The sequence below is a fragment of the Lineus longissimus genome, chromosome 7 (assembly GCF_910592395.1).
Source record: "Lineus longissimus chromosome 7, tnLinLong1.2, whole genome shotgun sequence".
NCBI classification, from domain to species: Eukaryota; Metazoa; Nemertea; class Pilidiophora; order Heteronemertea; family Lineidae; genus Lineus; species Lineus longissimus.
The window spans coordinates 7,601,508-7,624,879 of NC_088314.1; the positions used below are offsets into that span (position 1 = coordinate 7,601,508).

General features: G+C 39.3%; 1 protein-coding gene across 2 annotated transcripts in view; it reads left to right on the forward strand.

The window, feature by feature from the left end:
• The first annotated feature begins 1,656 nt into the window (after nt 1–1,656).
• LOC135490634 (sarcospan-like) overlaps nt 1,657–23,372 on the forward strand; it is a 37,801-nt gene continuing 16,085 nt past the window's right edge. Inside the window, exons 1-4 of one of the 2 annotated variants that reach the window (XM_064775912.1) lie at nt 1,657–1,746; nt 4,140–4,292; nt 5,027–5,075; nt 8,743–8,950. In XM_064775912.1, coding sequence (XP_064631982.1) covers nt 4,196–4,292; nt 5,027–5,075; nt 8,743–8,950 — 354 coding nt within the window. In that variant the 5' untranslated portion in view covers nt 1,657–1,746; nt 4,140–4,195. Of the gene's footprint in view, nt 1,747–4,139; nt 4,293–5,026; nt 5,076–8,216; nt 8,951–23,372 lie in introns of those variants that run through there. The other variant, XM_064775911.1, reaches the window with a different exon arrangement.

A 23,372-nucleotide genomic window follows, 5' to 3' on the forward strand; every position in this document is an offset into this window, starting at 1 on the left:
AAGTCCATCAATAAACTTGTTCTTATCATTTTCCGCCTAGTTTAGCAATATTCACTTGTTAAATCCACATTAATTTAAACATAAATACTCATCGAGGAGATCCATTAAGGGGCTATTGATCTAGTGCTCATGGTACGTTATGCTTCGTCTCCGATCAACTCGCGTAAAACTAATCTGATGAATGAGGAAAGTGCAGGAAACTCCGCTTGAGTTTCATCAGTCCATGGCTTGGTGCAACCGAGGAATTTCAAATGGGAAAGTGCTTGGGGAGTTATCAGAGTGCTGGTGTTACATTTCGGAGTGTATCCGATTTTGAGTGTTTTCCCTTGTTTGGGAATGCTAAAAGATAGATTGACATGTTGCTCTGTGTTTTCCCTATTAAAAAGTAATGACCTTCAGATATACCTAAAACAGGGAAATATTGATGAATATTCTCATTTGAACCCTTAAGTTGTGATGATGCTTAAGCCCTTAAACCCATATTTCATGATGGTGTTGCATAGAAATTACATGTATGATACAGTGGAACCTCCCTTAGCAGACACCTCTCTAATAAGGATACCCTCTCTATTAGGAACTCTGCAGTGTGTCCCAAATTGGTCATTTCCATTGTATTTGACCTCTGTAATCAGGACACCTTTTGATTAAGGATACCATTCGTCAGTCCCAGGGGTGCCCTTAATACTAATAATAGATAGCCTTAAGGTCCCACTGTACATATTTGAGAATCCACTTTTTAAGAAACACACATTTATCTCCACTGATCTAATCAAAACAACAATTGAAAGTGCACTCTGTTGATGCAGGTTGAGGTCTTCTACTCATGTGACAGGTGCTGTTGGGAATATGATAATCACTTCCCTGGGAGCTTTCTCATAAAGAGAGTGCACTTAAGGAGAATGACTGGCCATGCTTCCGATTCAGCTGGCGTTCGGTGTTATTCCTGTATGCATCTATCTTCGATGAGTGTGTCCTGACCAATCAGATAATGCCCATGTTGTATCAATTCAATGATCTCTCATTACCCGTGATTAGTCCATGGAAGAGAGCACACTTTCTCATCATGAAATCGATGATCAGGAATCGCCCTACACTATGTGTGTTTAAAGGGCAAGGCGAATTATCCCTTCATTATGTTTGTTGCTGTAAGCGTTTGATATAAAAACCATTGGTGAATTGATCCTTCATCGTCAGTGAGCATTTTAGACCCCTTCCCTCAGTGCCCTATCACTGTTCCCCTTTGAAGTAAAGAGCAATTGCAGACCAGTCTTACTACCTTGGGAGAATCGATCCTTTGCCTCCATTGAGCATTTTAGGGCCCCCTTCCTTTTGCTAGCACTACTCCCCCTTTAAAGTAAGAACCAGCATCTGACCACTGCCTCACTACCTTGGGAAAATCGATCCTTACTCCTCATGATTAAACATCGCGTCCTTTCATTCGCCGAACATCAATATTCCAGGAATCGCCATGAGACGAGCGTGTTAAAGCTAATCAGAGCTGGCCTCGAGCAATGCATGATGACATTACGTCACTGATCTCGAGCAAATAGTTTCAAGATCGGCGTGTATGTGATTACTACATATTAAGGAGCGGGTGATTACGGACGTGTTTTAAGTAGCAACAGGAGACATCATTATTTTTTGTGGGATTTAAGCTTGTGACGGAGTAAATTACGGAATGTGCAACAAGGGCGGAGTATGATTTTTATAGATTCACTCACCGAGTAAGGTGATTTTGGATTTAAGGTAGTTCAGCACATGATATTTGAATAGAATCTTTAGTATCATATCAGGGATTTGCATTGGAATCTCGGAGTGGCTTTTGATTTGAGTTATTTGTGGATCTAATATAGTGAGTTAAGTGGTGGGTAGGAGCCAAGGGTTTTGGGGATCTTAAAGACAGTGAAGGAACTTTGATTTTCTACTTTTGATCTTTCGAATTACGCAGAAGTGCAGTGATTTCCGTGTGATGTTTTGTATTTATGAGAGAGGCAACTTAAGGATGTGCAACAGGGGCAGCATGTGATCTTGACGTGATATCATTTTCAAGTGATATTTTGGGATTTAGGATACAAAGGCAACTATAGGCTATTATATTCTTTAGCTTTAACGAAAATGAAGTGATTTGGGGATAGAGAGTAGAGGGGTAAAAATAAAAATTGCTGCAAAGTATGTTTTGTTAAAAAAACGAAAGAAATTTCGTCACCCACCAAGTTTTATCATCACAAAAATAAGAGCAACACGCATTTTCAGTACGTACGTTCCAAATGTTTTGATTGGGAAACTTGGTTTTCGTCTCAGACTGTTGTTATCACGTCAGAACATGACCAAGAGTCTTTATTTACTCATCGAGAGTCAGATGTTATTCATGACATCCTACGTACATACTATGTGCGTGGGGAAGCTAATGAAAGGAGCTATTTAGAATATACGTGATCAGATATCATAAGATTTAATCAGGATTAGGTTCTTCATTGAATGTAACTATTTTGAGATAGCTGCCTTCTGGGTTTTTTTAAGGGTCTAGATGTTTTTTTCTAGGGAAATAGATAGTCAAGTGGGATCATTGGTGTCATTGGTTCTAAGCAGGGGCAGATTCAAGGGAAAATCCTTGCCCATCCCCCTCCCCCAGTGTCAGAAAAATAATTTTAAATTGCCCATGGAATTTGAACATGTTGAAAAAGGCAAGAAGTGACATGTTGCTGTTCACAAAATGGTGTGTATGTTTTAACTTTTATTCATTTTTTCTTCCTCTAATGAAGGAAATTTGTTTCAAGCATCAAATGGTGTGGCTTTAATAAATCGATTGCTGTTGACAAGACCATCCGTTGGAAAAGTATGAAAAACTATAAAAAATGGTCTTCACAATAAGGTTCATCCTGGAAACAACATTCTGTGAATACTAGAGGATGTGGTCTTTCAGCACCAAGTCTTCATCCACATAGATAAAAAGTGACATGATTTCTTGTTCAACATGGTGAGATAAATTTGCTTCCATGTTTTCCATTCAAAATCCTCTTACAGGTGGGTGGTGAATTAACGGGAGTTTCAATAGAAATCTGAAGGCGAATTCTTCAAGGATTAACTCGGTGAATCACATTCAGATGTTTTGATACAGGCTCCCAACAGGGCTCATAAAGTCAAACATTTTCGAGGACAGCACTTGACTTTTATCAATTTTCTCACTTGAGTGTCCTTTCCGTGAGTCTCTTACAACGATTTTAAAGGTGAAAACGCCATGGATTAATCGATCCATTATTCGAAGTTCTGTAACTTTTAAAGGAATACAAAACAAGTCTGCTGAGCATGGGTTCACTTCATAACAATACGTTGACAAAGAAATTGAACATTCATGATTTTCATTTCGGCGGATTATGAAAATTCTTTCAGTTTTTCTAATCAAATCATATTTTTTCGCGATTTTAATTTCCATGAATCAAGCTTTTTTGTGGAATTTACAGAATTGGTTTACAATGTGCTTTAATTTTGTTTGAAACCTTAACAGCAACAGTCAATAAGATTTTTAAAACTGATAAATAGATTACTTTAACTTTTCATTTTAATGAGAAGATCCCTTGAATTCAATAGTAGTTTCTTTCAATGAGTCATTCAGGATTTCTAATATAATTTTTGCAAACGCTTTGGTTTCCATCTCTTGATTAAATAACATGACCTTTAGCTTGGTTTGAATGAATATTGCCTCTGCAGGGTTTCGCCAAGCTTCAATAGAATATCTTGATATATGAACCCTTTGAAGTCGGAGAAACTTTGAATTTTGTGGTATTTGACTTCTTCTATATATTTTGGAAAACCGCAAACTGCTAACTCTCGTGGATTCGAGATAAATGTTGCTGTTGTAAAGGACGTAAAATGCCAAATGTTATGCTGTTTTTGATTGGTTGATTTACTGGTCATTATATGTCTGAGAACTTTGAGATTTGATAGCTTAAGACAAAATGTTCTGAGCTGAGCATCAACAAGACAATATAAATCAAAAATATCAAAAAAATTGGGTATTTCTTAATGTAATGTTGGAGGAAGCCAGGAATTTTGTATTTAATTGGGAGGAAACTTAGCATTTGTAAAGAAATGTAGAAGGAAACCTCTGGTATAATTCGTCTTCCTTCCAAACTTCCTAGTCCAAGACTGAGTAGCAGCAACTTCCATTCGAGCTTGAGAGTCGATACGTTCACTGATGAGGGACCCAGGGAGTCCTCTGCTTCAGGTACCAGCAATGGCAACCCAGCTCCAGGTTCCGGCCCCGGACAGGCCGGTCTACAGAGCATCGATGTGTAAGTGTGTTGTTGACTGGCCTTTCACTGGCAGCCCACTGGCGATTTTGCTCAAGATAGAATGTCTGAAAATCTGAAATATCATTGAAACCATGTGACATTGGTTCTTTACTTCCACATACCCTGGAATATCACTTTTCAACTACCGAGAATCATTGTGTTTAATTTCAAGGCAGGCCCTCCAACTTGCCCCTCCAGCTTGCCCTCGTCTCTTTGAAACAATGTTAATGACACAAACTCCATCTGATGGTTTAGACCTGAACCAAAGGAAGACAATGCGCACATTTAGGGACGCAGTACCGTCATTGTCAGTGTTATCGTCACTGTATGCTCATTACCTTGATGGACTAATTAGTCAAAAGTCTAATTCTGAGGAAAGCAGCTCCCGGGGTCATAATTGGACTCTCCTAGATGTAATAATACACAAATTTCTTTTTGTAGCGTGCACACTTTCTACCGGAATCTGCTAATTAACTTGATGGACTCATTAATCAATTGGGAAAAAAAAAGTCAAAGGAAGTCATTTTGTTTATCAATGAACACCTTAGAGGACATGTTGGGTTCAATAACTTTCAATCTACTCGTTTCTGACGGGTTGTCTTTGAAGAAATTTTGCGTAATTTGGATATTCCTTTGGTGTGCTATTATGGATCTTGCTGATCGTGTGCGACATTCTGCATCTAAGAAAAGCTTCAATTGTTAAAATGTTGTGTTATTTATTGTTGATTTTGCAGGTCATGTGGTATTTGACCAAAGCATGGATGGAATGAAACCGAAACTAATGTAAGTATTGTATTCTTTCTAGAGATGTTGAGATGAATTTCACGACTCTGCATCCCAGCCTTTAAAGAATTTCTCTGCAGCCAATTAGGGATGCAAAAAAACCCAGTCAGAGTACGGAATTCAATTGCTTTAGCATTCACCTATGTCGATAATGACATGGTTTTTCTTCTCCAGACATGCTATGAACCCCCTCCAATTTTCGATACTTTTTGTATACTCACCTGGTACACATTCGTGTAAAACTAGACTACTCGCTCGCATATCTGTGATGATAAAAGGTGAATTATGGGAACAAAGTGAACTCGACTCTCTGACTGAACCCATGCAGGAACTAGATCTTCACTGACGTCTAAGCTTTGAATGGCAGTACAGACTACTGATGATTAACCCTTCAGTGTTTAACCCTTTAAGGAGTCACCTAATGATGGCTCACCCTTTTTCTCTGTCTTAATAGCTTTGACTGAACGTACAGATGATTGATTATCACTTCAGTGGTAGCTCTACATGTATGTATCATTGGAAATTGCATGTTTTTCCACTGACAAGTTTATCACTGATTATTCAAAATTGACTGACAGTCAGTGATAATACTTGTGACTAACCTTTTTGAAAGAAATTTCTGCAAACCTAAAACTATGGGGTTAATTTTATTTCGTGGTTTTGTGAAATTACGAATTTGCTTACTTCTTATTGAAGAGATAAAAACCTAACGCTCATTTAATATTGTCAAGGAACTATCAGCTTGTTCTTGTTTCTCTTGACTACTCTTGAAGATAACGCAATACAACCGTGTAAAAAGTCTTCACTCTGAAGGACCTGTCGATTACTTCTGGTTTGTCTTGAATGCTCCAGTAGGGAACAGTAAATCAAATGAGAAAACAGAAATTCATTCGAATAAAATCATGAATTATTTTGGGCACTCTTCTGACAAAGCACCATCATGGCTATCTCCTGATGGAGGTCAACAGATCGTGGGCACGAACCCCAATTTTGGTACATTGTACTTTGTCCATCTAACTTAAAGGCCTGATTCTACTATTGCAGTTTACCGTCAAATCATTCAAACTTGTGTATTAGCATCGAACAGTTCATACAAGCTTTCCAGGTATTGAGCATTCTTCGGAGAAATTATTGGCAGATTTGAAAATATCGTCCAGTCAGATGGAACACATTTATGTTGAAAATTACCCTGTTAAAAAAGGTAAACCAGGTATACTGGGCTTTCTTGAAAGAAATTACTGGCAGATTCAAACTGCAAGCCGGATTTGATCTACGAGCAACAAGTGATTGGCCGCACGGCATCAATGAATGTTCATCTTGAGTGCATTCAGCATCAGTAGGATGTGGTATTGGGACTATGCTGGGCATCATGCCTCGACTTGAAAGGAACCAAGCAGTGATCCCTCGTTAACCTTCAGGGCCTTTTCTCGGAACGTGATCTGTCAATAGATATCAAGATGGCCGGCAGGTAGGCTAACTTTGTCACAAATTAGGACATGCAAGAAACTCATCATCCTTTATATCCTTTGTCAGGAACTCGCTGCACTAACATATATTTTTTTAAAATTATCATCATTAACATCATCATGTTGGCCTACAGTCATTTGACGGGGAAAGGCAGTACACCTGTCACGATGTCCTGTTATAAAAAAGGTCCCATATGAAATCCGCAATTTGGACAAATTGTAATCCAAGTTTTTGCCCTATTCCCAAACTTTCTTGAATCTCGCTAAAATATGGGTGTCTGTTCCAAAAATCCCAGCGTTTAAGAAACTGTCCTGGAATCCGGAAGAAGACCATACCCCTTTTTTCTTGTCCTTAACACTCAATTAGCCATCAGCATCATCAGTTACATATGTGGACTTTTTAGTCAGAACTTGTAAAGTATTCAAGAGATACACCTGATGGTATTGCCTCCATTACCCCATACAATGAGGGTCAAGATGGAGATACACGATTAAGGGTTACATGATATATGGTAAATTATTTTGGTTTCTCTTCATTCCGAGGTCCCTGTTGCTCCTTAGGCTATATTACCTTGTTCCACAGCTAGTGTAAACAGTTTGTGCGTGGTCATCATTCTTGGAATGCCGAACCATCAGTTAACACCCCGATCAGTCAAGTCTTGTTATCATCCGGGAGAGACTTGGTGTTTTCTATCTCTTGTACCTGTAAATGCTTGTGGGAGCTTTAGTTTACACTATAGATCTGAAGGGGGAACTTCCCTAATTTTGAACTTTGAAAAAGGCTGTATATAGAAAGATTGACATTTAGAATAGATCTTTAAAATTGACCATAATCCCTATGCTCCGCCCTGTGCCTCCTGTCATTTCAACCCTGTATCCACCCCTGGTGACCTAATAGTTCTTTTAGATACCGGTTAAATTCACCTTAAATGAAACTTCTACAGCATTAACAGCCAAGTCAAACACTAAGAAGAAGAAGAAGAAGAAGTTCCCCAAAGTGTTTTATCCAATGATGCACCATTTGGGATGCACACCAATGTTTTGGATCATCTTGACACACAAGGCTCTAAGGTCACGAAGTCTCTGAGGGATAGCCTGATATTTTGGGGGAGATGGTTTTGGATGAGACCTTTTGTGGAACTAGCAAGGGGGAGGGGCAAAACACCACTTGTCGTTCCAAATCTGCAATAGACTTGAGAAGGAGAGTAGCCCCCCTTCCCCCTAGATATGGCCCTACCCCAGACAATTCATCTTAAGAGTGTGTGACGCAGACTGCTCACCGCATAGTCATAAATCAGAAAACGACCCTGTGCAGTTGGACATACTGTGACCCAAGATATAACTGTGCCTCTTCCAAGCAATTCAAGTGGTCCAAATAAAAAATGGGGATTAACGACAAAATATTGGGGTAATGTTGGATTAGTTGTACATATGCTTACATTGTGCTGTCTGGAAAATTTAAGTTAAGTTGGGCCTAAAGCACAATAACATTGATAACGTTTTGATAAATCCCAAAAATACTGACGGAGTAGGCCTAGCTACATGATTTAATACATTCTGGTTAAAAATCAGTAAAGAAAACTACTTGTTTTCAACCGATTAGACAGACTTGACCACGTACCCCGGAACGCATTGGAAATATCGGTTCCAACGTCAACAAACAGATGTCAGCACGTGTCGTGAGTTTGCTTCTCGTTGATATATGAATCACTCCTCCACAGGAACTCGTAGAAGCACATGCTCTACTGTTGCATCCACGATCAATTCTCTGATAGGACTTTCAATATGTTTTACACATAGACGTGAGGATGTTACGATTTGGAGCGATTCTGGGCCCGAGACAGCCCGTTAGGAAGCGGCGCTCGTGGAATTACGATGAACGTTTGAAATAATGACTTAAATGGCTTATTTTCAGTCATTTAGACATGTAGTTAGATGTAGTATTGTTGATTGTTGTTGGGCTAGTTATACATGTACTAACAATTCACGATGTCATTCTCAGAATCTTCAAGTATTATCAACGAGCATGATTGTGACCCGCCCAATCGGGCTCATTCAGCACCCTCTGTAGCCGTCATGGGAACTAGAAATCAAGGTTCGCGTAGCAGCCAGGCTGCGCAATACCAGGCCATGCGCACATTACGCAACGGCTTGGCCGCCACAGTGCCACATAGTTTATTAGCGTATGATATCAATTGCAGCCACCGGCCGAACCGGCGTTACACGCGACGCCAATCGACGCTTCAACAGCACAAGGAAAATATGGAATTACGCTGCTGCCGGATTAACGTACTATTGGTGACGATGCAGACATTCCTTGGAATAACGATAACTGCGCTTGGATTCTACATGCGCACACTGACGCTGTCGCTGCAATACTACGAATGTCCGTTTTGGGCGGGAATCCCGGTAAGTTCGCATTTTACGATATTTTCCCTTTGCAGGTCTCTCATATTGGCGATTGTTTATTATCCAAAGAGTTATGAAGTGAGCTGGACAAAGGGCTCGGTTAACAGAACATTTTTCGAACTCAAAACTCAGTCTGGACCAAAATTGCTGGTCCAGTCAAGTCCAATAGATGCATTTGTTCAATGCTTTTTACTTCCTGCATCAATGCTGTCCATTGTCACTATAATTAATGACTAAATGATATTGATTTATTAACTGTACCATTACACATGGGGACAATAAAAATGACAAAATGGATGATACAAACCAGTGACAATATATTGATACTTGAAGAGGAGTACTTTGCTATCTATTGAATGCATCTTTTGACAAGTCTAATTGGAATCTTAAAGAGCCCGCAAACTAGTGATTCGTGTCCCTGTAACCTGCAACAGTTATCACTGCAATGAGCAATGAAAGATTGCTCATCTGCAGGTTAACCGTTATTAGCTGAGTTTGATGCTGATTGCAAGTCTCAGCAATCATCTATTCTTGTTACAGGTAGCAGCAATGGTCACCGCAAATGAAAGATTTTGGTCACATGCAATCATGATCATATGTCGCGGCAACAAAAATCACTCGTTTGCTTAGCACTTAAGGCAATTTGTAAAGATCCCAATTAACTAAACTGTCAGAGATGAATAGCCTTATCTGTTTTTGAATACGCAATGAATAGAATTTGTCTCCGTTTAGATGACAGTTTGCCAGTTATAGAGATTCATTGCGGCATGGTTTGAACGAAAACAACCATTGAATTTTCCACAGGAGATGTTTCTCTTTCATGTAATTTCTGCATTGATAATGATGTTCTATTGCTCTTTAGGTGAAGGGAATGACAATACATGTACTAGAGTCTAAAGCTGATTAGTCTGCTGTTGTTTCTGTATAGTAATGCTGCTGATAACTCTCGCCACCAATGCAAGTATCAATTCGTGTCTTGTACCCCCCCTCCTCAAGGGTACGACACCTTATCACCCTATAACGACATCTTAAGGCTCAAGCATCACCCTTTTTTCACCAATGCTACTTTTTCTTTCGTCAAGACATCACCATCAACAATATATCAGTTATCACCGTCATATAAAGTAATCAAACTAATTTTACTGGGTAAGGCTGTATGTTCGACAAGACATCGACACATTAGCATCCTTATTCTTTCCAGCTTCGCCAAATTTTCACTAAAGGAAAAATAAATACTACTCAAGCATCGGCAAAGATTAGTGGTGATAGCTTAACTACCCTTGAGGAGGGGGGTACAAGAAACGAATTGATACTTGCATAATAACTCCGGTAGTCCTTTAATGCTTTGCAGTCAGTTTTAATACTTGGTGGAGAACCAAGCAACACCACACCCTCACCAGTTCACAATTTTAGTGTTAAATAGTAAACACCTTGCAGCGTTTACATACTTTCCTCGTTTTACCATCTCTCTGTTTGAAGGTGGATGCTATCCAAACCTCCAGCGCAAATATTGATAGTATTCTGTCTAAATCCATTACCTTTTGCTTGTTTTCATGACCCATACCAAGAGGCTCAACCTCTGTGAGTAGTGGGCAGAGAGATATGTTCAAAGGTTTATGGGGCATGAGATAGCAAGTTGATCATCTTCTGCAGGTTGTACTTCTATTCTGGTCAGTTAAAGGGGGACTATAGATAACTAATTGCACGATGCAATTGTGGATGGCATTGGTAAAAGCATCAGAGCCACATTGCTTGTGACGCCGAGTGGAATGACACAAATTCCCCCACCTAGCGACCTTATGTCACAAAGGATGTGGCTCAGTCACATTTTCTGACATTGTCCACCTTTATGCGATGGAAGTCTTCTAAGGGCAGGAGCCAAAAGGTCGGATTCGTGGTCTTGAGGTGACTAATACAGTCATTCTGGGGATTGGGTCCTGTTCAGGTAGTGTTTTATTGGTTCTGACATGTCTAGATATCAATTATAACAACATATCATTTTGGGTCATTTTTGGATGGATTTTCAGGGCAAACATGAGCGACGCTAAGATGCTGAACATTTTGGAACGTAATGATAGATACATAATCTGATTGATGCTAAAGCGAAATATCAATATCAATGCTAATAACCAAGTATTCTTCCAAATATCACGAAATGACAACTTGGACATGTTCTCAAAATATCAATTTTTAAAAAAAAAATTTACTTAATGACATGGAAGACAATGTCAGTCTGAGTACTGAACCAAGATTTAGGGTGAAAACATCAAAGTCTAGTTGATTGAGAGGGAATATCATTTTCGTGATATTTGGAGAATAACTGCCAAACCAGCATTGATATAAAAATTTCGCTTTAACATCTATCAGATTATGTATCTATCATCAATATCCTGCATTTTCAGCATTATATCACGCACAGTTTGCGGATGCAGACCACTTTAAAAATACCTTGTACCCAGGTCTTACAGGCTTTTCAGTCCTATACATTCATGCTCATGGATGGTCATGTGGGCCCTGGATCCAAGGCCCCTTTTTGAGTTTGATGGTAGAATTTTGCAAAATTTACCAAATTTTTGAAAAACCATGAAGCGGTTCAATTACAACAACATATCATTTTGGGTCATTTTTGGATGGATTTTCAGGGCAAACATGAGCGACGCTAAGATGCTGAACATTTTGGAACGTAATGATAGATACATAATCTGATTGATGCTAAAGCGAAATATCAATATCAATGCTAATTAACCAAGTATTCTTCCAAATATCACGAAATGACAACTTGGACATGTTCTCAAAATATCAACATTTTTTGAAATTTTTCTTGATGACATGGAAGACAATGTCAGTCTGAGTACAGAATCAAGATTTCAGGTGAAAACATCAAAGTCTAGTTGATTGAGAGGGAATATCTTTTTCGTGATATTTTGAAGAATTACTGCCAAACCAAGCAAGTGCTTGCTGGCTAGTTTTACAAAGTGCCGGGCATCAATACTTCAAACCTGTGTCTAACTTCTGTCCAAATAGAAACATTGATCCAAAGAGGAGTTAAAGCAATTTGCACACACTTGCCACGATTTACAAACGTTTGCCAGCTAAATTAATTAGCAGCAACACTTGAATTTGTTCTCGAAACATATATGCAAATTTTACATGAAGGTTCTAAAGAGAACAATCCGTCGTTCGGAAAATATAGATGGCTGCAATTTTCTAGTGTTGATTAGCTTGAATTTTGAAGTGTTGTCTATTTAATTTCACTGTGAGGTTGGTGGATGACAGGTGGTTGTCTATAATTATCCCCAAGTGCGTTGGTGTGTTTAGAGAGGGTGTGACCAAGTCGTGCTAATGAAATGATATTTTAGAATATTATGCTACCAAATGTTCTTGGCCAATAGCGTAACTCGATTCACATCATGTGATTTCAAGTCATCACATCGTATCGGATCCAAAAAAGCAATAACGGATCCAAAAAAATGTCGTAACGGATCCTAAAAGGTTTTAATCCAATCAAAATGAAGTTTACAAATGATCTTGGATGGTATTTTGTATCATAAATTTCAATGCTGTTTACATTTTGTATATTTCATTAAAAACAAATTGTTTCATTATTTTCCTTTGGATTGATTTCTTTGCCAAGACATTTTGTTGCATAATATAGCAAATAGTGGATGTTTAAGGTCGTCCAATATGGAATTTTGCTGGACTCAGAAATGTCATGGCGGACTCATATAAGGCCATGACGTGCTATGCACATCACAATATAAACGGATGCATTCAGAGCACGATATGGGACCAGGTACATGATGTGCTATGCATGTCACCCGCTGCGAAAGGGTTAATCGAAAATGTGCCATTCTAGCTTATTGTGCAATGATTGATTGATTAACAGGTGTTGTCCCTGAATGAACACTCAAATTGCATCTTCTAAAGTAATGAATTGAAATGTCAGTCACCATGAATTTAATTAAAAATTGAAATTAAAAAGGTTTCGAAGCAGCTAGAAGTTCCCAGTTGTTGTTGTTGTTGTTCCATTCTTATTATGTGGTGGTTTTCATTCGGTATCGATTTTTATTAACGGGAAATTTATTGCAGATTCCCCGATGGGTGAATGTAGCTGCTTTGATAGTAGGATTGATATAAATATTGGATTATTGGCTATTAAAATCCAACTGGCGTCTACCCAGTCTGCAGCCTGGGCACGTATGTTCAGGGTATGACACTGTGCAGACAAAAAAGAACCACATAGCCAAATAACTAATTCCTTCGTTTTTTCAAAAATTTGAAAATTGTATTTGAAAATTTCACATTGACGAACAATACACATTGAATAGAGATTTCCAGAATGACATTGTGTCGACAGATACATGTATATACATGTATATAAAAAGTTTAAATACCAAGTTTCCGGAAATTTGCATGCATGTGATAAAAACTGCACTACGGCATTGTGTATTTCCCTTTCCGGAGTGTTTTGGAGCCCCCTTACACAAATTTCAATGGCCTTGACGTTGTGTTTCAGTAGGCCTCTCTTTTGATTATATAGTAATTAAAGAAGTGATCTTAGCTTGGTGAATCTAGAGTATTGACGCAATTGGTCCATATCTGTCATACAATCTCATTTATTTAGTTGCCACGCAATTCCCTATAAAAATGTCAATGGGGAAATATTTGTAGTGACAGATTTAAGCTGGGTCAATTTACTCTGAATGCATCAGTTTATATTGCCAGTCCATTGACAAGAGCATCTGTATATATTCCAATGGTCTGTAGCCCATCTCTCGAGTTCAATGCTCTCCCCAACAAAAAAACCCGTCAATATATAGTGAAGATATGTTGTGACAGATTTTGATCGATTTTTGCGGTGGATGACACCACTTATGATCTATCGTGTAATTGATGGCTTGGTGTCACAAAACATGCACTTCATGCCGTGCAGATTTTAGTGGCAAGTTTTTTCGAATTAAGCCAGCCGCTGAATCATCTCAATGAATCTTAAGTTGTCAACGTGGAACCTTTTCAGAGGAAAGTGGTACATTTTAAAAGCAGATTGTAAATTTGTAAATCTTGTCTGACATAGAGATTCAGAAATCATTTGAAGAGTAAAACAGTTTCGTCTCTCCTTAAATCATGCCGCCATTTTGTTTTTCCCAACCTTTATTGGGTTCAGCCAGCCTCTTGAAGGAGTGTTACTTTAACATTTTGATTGCAGAGTAAAAATGGCATTTCCCAGCCTAACCCTATTTCAGCTCTAACATTTGGGTTAGAACATCAGTCATAGTTATGGTCCTGTATGATATTTTTAGAACTTCCTTCAAAAACATAGAGAATGTTGAATAATTCACGAAACGAAAATTATCATTTGAGGCGAATTCTTGAATCAAAATTTTGGTCCAGGAACCAAAATTAGATATTTGACGTTTGGTCATTATCTGTGCCAGGTGATGATTTCAAAAAATGTCACTGCTTACCTTCGATGACGTTTTCTCCGAAAGCTTGCTTATGAGGTTACCATGGTGACAGGTAATGGCGAAAAACAGCACAGCAGTTGGTGTCATAAGGGTTGATAAAGGTCCCGGACTGGCTGTGAAAAGCGTCAATGCATTTATGTCCTATCTATTCCCTCAGCATTGTGTTTGTGATGTATCAGAAAGTCGTTGACTGTTTCTTACGCATGTCAAGTGGTACCTCCCTTAGTGGACACCTCTCTATCAAGGACAACCTATCTATTAAGGACACTAGTTTTCATCCAAATTGTTTGTTACCATTCAATTTGACCTCTCTAATTAGGACACCTCTCTATTAAGGAGAGCACTTGTCAGTCCTGAGGGTGTCGTTAATAGAGAGGTTCTACTGTACTATAATAAGATCATATCATTATATAAGCTACCTCTGCACCTACACCACCCGAGAGGTTTTTTCTTTGTATTCTCATCTCGACCAATAAAATATTTTCAAACAGTGCGGATGACATAAAGATTAAGGTTATTTTAGGACAGAAAATTGTCATCATTTGAGATAAAATAAAGACAAATCTATAATTGCAACCATTTTAACCTTTATTTTCGTGAGTGTGATTATTACATTCAGGAGTTTGTTGCTTTGTGCCTGCTTTACCTTTGTTTCGATATCGTAGTAATAATTGAACGAGTCTTAGATCATTGAAACTAGAGTATGTTGTTGTGTATTTGCAGCAGTCTGTCCATCATTTTCCTTCATTTCAAATGTCCACATGACATGGCACGATGTCGATTTCATCAACGATGCTGATTTTGCCAATTGGTCACTAATCAAACCAGACTATTATTTGTCGATTTAATCATGGCTTCTTTTCGGAGAATTATTGATGCAATGAACAACGATGGCAACATAAACGAATTCCAATCAATGGCGAACTTTAAATTAGATTGCTGCATCTGATTGACTGTACAATATATCAGTTTGAGGATAATATAGTGACAGGCATGATAAGCTTCCATTAGCAGTATCATGTGGGCACATGGATTTTGTTTCTTTAATTGAGTCGATTTGCCACTTTGATGTTTAAGTTTGGGTCTTTTGTTTGTGGAGTATCTCATCACAGTCTCAAAAAGTGACAGTTTCTTACTCTTTTTAAAGACTGACAAACTGTCAAAGAGTGAGAAAGTGTCACTTTTTGAGACTGTGATGAAAAGTACTCCTGGCTACCATGCAAAAGGGCCTGGATTGTCTTAACATGCCGACCACCACAACAGTTTAAGTGACGTCACTGTTTAGGTGCAGCCTTAAGAGTCACCTGACCTAATGATATCCTATCGACACTGGTGAATGATACCATGTCGATACGTGCAAAAGGTCTAAAATCAACCTTAACCAAAATCCCCCTTCCCAGTTAGCAATAAACCAATTGCTGTTGACAGCTTGTGAACTTTGATATTAGTGTCTTTCCCTTTAGTATTCATTATTCAGACATTTGGGTATTTTGGGAGAACATTTTTATGAAATAATCAATAGTGGCTGTATTTAATTTTAAATGCCGGGGAGATTGGATGACATTTAAAAGGTTCTGGGACATTATTAGACATTTTAACTGTTGCACTTCACTGTCAACATAAACACTGCATGTCAGGCTGTGGCAGTACCACTGGATCAGCCAGGATGGGAAGGGGAGGTGTTCCGAGGCTGTGTTAGACAGAGGTGCATGATTCAGCAATAAATCTACAAAACCCAGCAAGGAAAAAAAGCCTCCCGGCCGTGTACAATCTCAATTTTCCGTTTATGAGTTGCTCTTGCTCCGTCCGATATAACATCTGTTTCCAGCCCGCATGGCACAGGCCATCATCTATCATCTATGACATTGAGATTATCCCAGCTCTCAGGCAGCTGTTCAACAACCAGTGAAAATATCAAGCAAGGTAGGCCTATTGATTTTTTGACAAGAGGTTTATTATATATGCCTGTGGATTGAGGAGTCGAGAATAGGTGGCTATCAGGGTGTTAATAAGAGGTCCCGATGGGCTGTTAATGACACTAGTGCATGAGATCTATCTGAAATTGCATTAGTTTGCAGGCCTACACACTAGATGATTTCGGAATAAGGATGGGATAATCCATCTACTCCTTTAAGGCAATCAAAGATATTGAAGGGATAACCCGTCTACTCCTTTAAAAGGCATGGTTACTGGATGATACCAAATCCAGACCCAGGTTACTGGATGATATAAAGACATTAAGTGAAAATCACAATCACTGATGAATCCTTCACTCAGCCGACTTATCCACCAAGAGGCAGGTAGATTGTTGGTAACCACGGTAACAGCATACACTGTCACCATGGTTACCTAGAGAAGCTGGTTGACGCAGGTTATTGTGTTTGGAGCTAGAAGCCGGCTTCGGCTCTCCCAGTGGAGTTTTGGTTGATACGGCTGGGCTCCATCAGGCAGAGAAAAATAACTTGATGGGGAATGAACACCTTGGTGGGAAAGTACGAAGTGTGTTTTTCAAAAACTTGGTGTTTCTGGTTTGCTGCAACTGATTCAGATTTCTTTTCCAGCTGGTCCAGGTTTGCTAAAGAAAGTCTGGTATGATTCAGGATAATTGCAAAGAACATCATATTCTTATTACATAATGAAGGTCAACCAATTGGATCCCCAAGCTAATGTGTATAGTCCTCTTTTGAAAGGGCCATTCCCTATGTTCAAAAATTTAAAAAATTTGCCAAATTTGAAAATATTTAATTGCGTAAAATATTGTTTATAGAGCCAATAATGTCCTTGTTGATGCTCAAATCTCAGCTCATGTAAAAATGCTATTGTCCCCCTATCCACATAGAAATGTTTAATAATTGAAACCATCATCTCACTTATCCAGATCAACAGCAATTCCCTTCGCTATTTACAGCTCATTGAGATGATAGAACACTGGAACATTAGCCTTTCTAAATATTTCATGAGCTCGACCTGTTAGCTCCGGTAAGACAAGGTGACCTCGGTCATGCCGCCGTATGTGGTGGATGGGGTATAATTGTTGTGTTACGGAAGTCAACTGTCGGATATTAGCGACATTGTCTAACAGTTTCCAGATGTTCGCCTCGGATAAGTCAGACCGGATAAGGAGCTCAGCCCCATCTGAAATCTGGACTGATCTATTCCCTTCTTCATTGGCCATGATCACTGACAAGCCTGTTGAAGTTACCTTCGCCATCTCTCACAATATATTCCTCCTCCCCAGCCCCTTCACAACATTAGATGTCGGCGGTATGTCAGATTATTCTTAATAAACCATCCTCAAAGTGCAGTGGTGAAACATTATTACGATCTCATGTCAGACAAGACGGCATTGCGACGTTCTTCATTTCATTGGATGAATGGTTTTATGAAAAATACCGACAGTATGATTTCAGGCATGAGCAGAATAAGACGAATTCCTTGGTCGAAATATATCTTATCGATTCCAGATAAAAAATTGTCAGTGGAACTCTCTGTGACTTCTGTTTTGAAAAATGCTTTATGGTTTCCTCAGGCCAATGATATCATTAATCAGATTTGTTGGTTCTCAAGTGACCTGCAAACGAGCACTTTTTGTTGCTGCCAAAAATTGCTTATTTGCTGTAGTTATTGCCGGTGATCACAGCAAATTCCATTCTTATTTGCGCAGAATTTCAACATTGGTCCTCAGAGGGTTTATAAGTTGACGCTGATGTATTTGAAGAGTGCTCTATCTATGATATGAAAAATGAATTCGCTGAGATGTTTTGAGTAGATGCAATGGCAATATGAATACTCTGAATGGGGCGGTATTGTTCTAAAAACATGGCCAGCACCTCTCGAGAAAGCTACCGTGTAGATCTCCTTTTGTCTGCAAAGCTGTGGATATGCTTTTTTGAGAGGTTTTTATTGTGGTGATGAGTTTCAGATGTCCATACAGTTTGTTTGGAGCACTTGTTCATATATTATAGGAGGTATAGCATCAATAGCTCGCTAATGTAGTGAGAGCTAGCAAGATTCATCCTAATGTGTACGCAAACACTCTACCAAGGGTTAGCAAACTCCTTCATTTCTGCCACCCTAAAGTTTTGCTGTTTCACCTACCTGACTTCACTCAATCCTACAAATTGAATTTCCCTTAGGTAAGCAGTTTTGCACCTTGAAAGTTGGCATTTCGACCCCCTCTTGTGCAAAACTTGCTGAAATATCAGTCTCAAGAATTTGTTACTGTGACAAAAAATGCCTGTGTGCAGCAAGCCATGGTAACAGCTGGCAGTAGTTGTTGCTGGTACTTTTCCTGTAAAGTTTCTTAACTCATAATGAACACATCAAAGCTTTACAACCATCTGTTCCATGGCTGCTTACGACTCATTAATGACCCTGTTATTCCAGTTAAACGGAATGTGTGTTTTTACGATCGACCCTTACTCGTCCGATTATCTGAGGACTTAGCGAATCACAACCGTCTCGTCAATAATTCTCTAGAGGGAATATTGATCATGATATTATTCTGAGACAAACAAATTAACTGAAAGAAAGTTGCACATTCGACCCTAAAATTTCACAGAGGAGTCTGAAAGTTTGTAGTCAATGAGAGAATGAGATTCGTATCAGTGGTTATGCATTGGAGCAGTTGACTTTGAAGACTTTCAGATGCTGGAAATCTGTTGTTTATCATTTGTCTGAAATTTAACAACAAATCCCCACCAGGGAACAGGAGAACGACGCCTGAAACAAGATGATATGCTATCCTCTTGTTCAGAAAAAACCTGCGTTATTAAATTGCGGTTAACAACCCACCAATCAACTTCTGTTTATTTCATATTATTTGGTATCAGTTGCTAAGGTAACGAGAGTCGATGAAAGCGCAAGGAAAGCCATGGTGATGAGGCATATCCATTAGGGGATGACGTCAAGAGAAATCAGCGAAATAAGGGACACCATTGTGTGCGCTGTAAAGCCTCAGTTGTTTGTTCATAATGATTTGGGAACTTCTTGAGAGTGTAAAAATTACTAAACCACTGATAAGTTGTAGTAGGTGGTAAATTCTCAACAGAGAAACAGTTACGATTAAGTAAAATCCACAGCAGGAGCCCCCTGATTTTTCCCTCAAGTTTTCGATAGATACTTTTTCCACCAAGCCAGAATTGTTTTAATCAATACATGATGTCGTTAGCCTCATAGCATAATTGCCTAACTCATATTAATTTTTAATTTTTAATTTTTAATTAATAGGTTTTGAGAAAAATTAAAGAACCATTTTTTTCGACAACGCTCAGGAAATTTTTATTCGAACTTTAACAAAAACTTATAACAGATGTCTCAACATTTTTAAAACCATTAAATAAGTAAACAATGCTTGAATAACACAGAAAAGTGACATAGACATAAAATTTTCACATTTTGGCCAAAATATGACTTAGGCAATTATACTATGAGGCTAAACGATGTGGCGCTTTGATAAAACAGCTGCCCAACAACAATTTTTATGAATCGACATCGGCCTCTTGTGAATTCTTATCCCATATTTTGTGTCATTTGTATTGTAATGATATTTGTATCCAAAAAAGTATCACTTGGTTGACGCTGTTAAGACAGTTGAGTTGCATCTGTTATGGATTGGCCTGTTACATAAAATCGTCCTTTTTTACAGGCACCTCTCAACTGCCTAATTGTGTTGACACAGTAATTCCGCCAGGAACCCATTCTAGAATCGGTCCTTTCCTAGCTTTATTGATGATATTGCTGTATCCAGTTTCAAGGCTAAGTGAAACTTGGTGGCTTCACATCAAGGCCCATCAAGCGATAATACCAGTCGTGGAAAGCAAAACAAATATTGCCGGCAAATAACAAGTTTTTCGAGAGACGGTGCGAGGCTACGGGATAGGATATGATTGGTTCGCGATTGGCATGCCCCAGGCATTGATACGAGGTGATTGGTATTGTCTGATTCTATCAGGCTTGACCTGATGCAAATGCAACCATGTGGCAGGGGTGGGGGGTGGGGTGGGGGTCGAATCACCTCTTCGTGCACCCCGGTGAAGATATTTTCAGATATGTCTACGGCAAAAATGTGCCTGGACGACTTCTTTGTATGCTTTCTGACATTTTAATCAGCGAGATTGGCCTGAAGCCATCGAGAATGGTCAGCACATCGAGGTTATACAAAATTCCTATTAAGGGTAATATTATCAGTACAAGCAATGTTTAATGTGAAAAAGTGTCTTAGATTATACTCTCAGAGCATCTAGATTTTAAAAAATTCCATCGGGAGGGCCCCCAGACCCCTTCACTGCAAAAACCTGCCCCTTGGCATGCACCTTTGGTCATCACATAGTTTATATAACCACCTCCTCACTAAATTCCTAGATCTGCTAGGCGGCCCCTGCGAAGTTCGACTGGAAATTGTCGGCAAAAGCCATCAATTTCCAGCCCTGGAACTTTAGTGAAAAATAAAGTTCCAGAAAATTCCAACAATTTCCAGCCTATGGTAAAAGTTCCAGCTAATTCCAGCTTTTGCCAGACATTGATTTATATGAAATTTTCTAAATTTCAAAGTGTCAGCTAATTCCAGCTCAGAGCTGGAAATTCCAGCTATTTCCAACAAAATCCAGCTGAACTAAAACTCATTTCGCAGGGGCTGAGGCATGGGGCAGCTAGTCCTTCATGCTGTTGGTTTATAGTATGTCTTTACATCCAACTCTGCCTTCTCATCTGGGAGTATTCCTGTAGTCTTTTGCTGTTCAGCTGATCTCCTGGATCGATTCATTCATAAAGAACCTCATAGGAAGCAGCTGGACTAGCTGAGCTCCTTGCAGAGATTTTGATTGAAATAAACGAGAGAAATGGGATAAGATATTCCACGTCCGATCTGGCATCTAACTCGGTGATTGCCGCACACTGCGTGGTTTGCCAAGCTAATCCGAAAATTGAACCTACTCTAGTTTCACCAATCTAAGACCAATGTAGGCCTAAATCGTTTGCAGTTTGCTTTGGTGACGAGGTCTGGTCGGCTTTTCTCAGTAACTGACAGCACGGCTTCTGACTGATATCCTCCACGTTTTATGATTTTCTGACAAGTTGAACCAAAATGCAGGCACTCTGCATGGAAGCATATCAGCTAAACGGTGAGAAACTGCAAAAAAATGTTATTTGTCCATTGTACAGGGGTGGATAGGGTTGATATCATGGTATTCAAACATGGTCAGAAGTGATATCAACAGCAGCTTTATTTACTCGGCAACAGTAATCAATGGAAGACACTACATGTATTTCGTCTGATAATTGCAGGATTCGAAGTGAGGTCGTTTTTTCTCTGCCAACACTTGTAAAAGGTTTCAGAAATACTGGAAGCAAGGTGGGTCACCACATTTTCCTTTAAAAATTAATTGATTGTAACTTACTTTCTATTAAAGATGGTGAAGGGGTCGACAGCCATTTGCCACTTCACCTTGGGACTAGAGCTAATGGTCAGTGGACCTCCAGCCTTATTAGCTTCAGGACCTCATGCTAATATGATGTGTCCCTATTAACCTACTATTGCAGGTGTCAGTCAGGGAAGCATTATTCTTGCTAATATCTATGTGAGAGTGCATTAGCCTCATGAAATATTGCTGTGCTATCAATTAATCAGGCTGCTCCAGCGGTGTGCTAATTTGTAACGGAAACCATAGCGGTTTGCTACCTTGGTGACCCGACATTGTGAAGGAGTCAGTAGCATGCTGGGTGAAAAGAGACTGAATGGCACAATAAATCTCATCATGTTCACTGTTTATTCAAGTATTCCCTTACACAGAAATAATTAATGGATATGAAATGGATTTAACAGCAAGAGGCAGAAGCCAGGGACGGGCAGTTTGTGGTGTCCACGGTGACTTATGCACAGTTAGGGAAGTTAGACCAAGTCGAAGAAAGTGTCCTCACGCATTTTTCTTACTCACGCGCTTCCCCTTGCACTTATCCTAGATTACTAAGAAAGTGTAGAGACCAGCGCTATGCTACAGACCTGAGCTCTTCAGTATAAAAAATGCAGCCCCTTCCAATTACTCTTACCACTCACATTCATCAGTGTGACACTGACCTAATCCAAAATATCCCAAACAAAGTCAGGGCGGCCTCAAGTGGTGATGCTATACTGAAACATCCAGTCGAGTAGTCTTTTGCTGTGAAAAAAATCAATAGACCTTCGATGTTCTAACACACAAGATGTCCACAGGTTTGTAGCTCAGGGAGGTGCATATCGAGCCTCGGTGATAAATGTCCACCGCAACTGGCTTTAGAAACGCAGATGATGTTTTTGGATAAAGTCTTCAGACATCTGCTCTTCTGCTATACCTTATACCCATTCTCATGCCAGGGGATCAGGAGTATCGCTCCCTATGGCGCGGAATCTGGCCAGTCGGTTGCTGTCATCTTCAAGCTGGGCAGTGATGAATTCCCGTGTTCAATGATACTTAGGAGTGGTGAATTAAGGGCACTGCAAAAGATAAAGGGTTATGCCGTTCGTGATTATTGGTGGGCTTGGAAAATAAAAATGCAGTTCTACCCAATGCCGTAAAGCAGTTATCGTGCATACGAATTTGCCAAAACTTGATATTTATAGTATTGGTATACCTGTCTTCACAACTGTAATGCTGAAATTTACATTTGGTACGTTCAAATATTTAAAGAAATGGACAATACAGGTGGCCAGACTATGTATATCTGTAATGCCCCTGAAACCCGACGCTGAACCTGGAGGTATAACCATCGGTATGACTGTCATGCTCGTACTAAATGTGTAAAGTCACTTTCTGACATGACTTGCATACCTAATGTCAGAATTTCCACGGTTTTCACATGGCTGTTTATTGACAGAAGGAACAGATTGATTGCACGCTATCTTTTTTTGACTCTGTGCACTGAGTGCAGTGTGCAAACTCTGCCTGAGATATATGTCGATTGGTCAATGCAGTGCCAAGGTT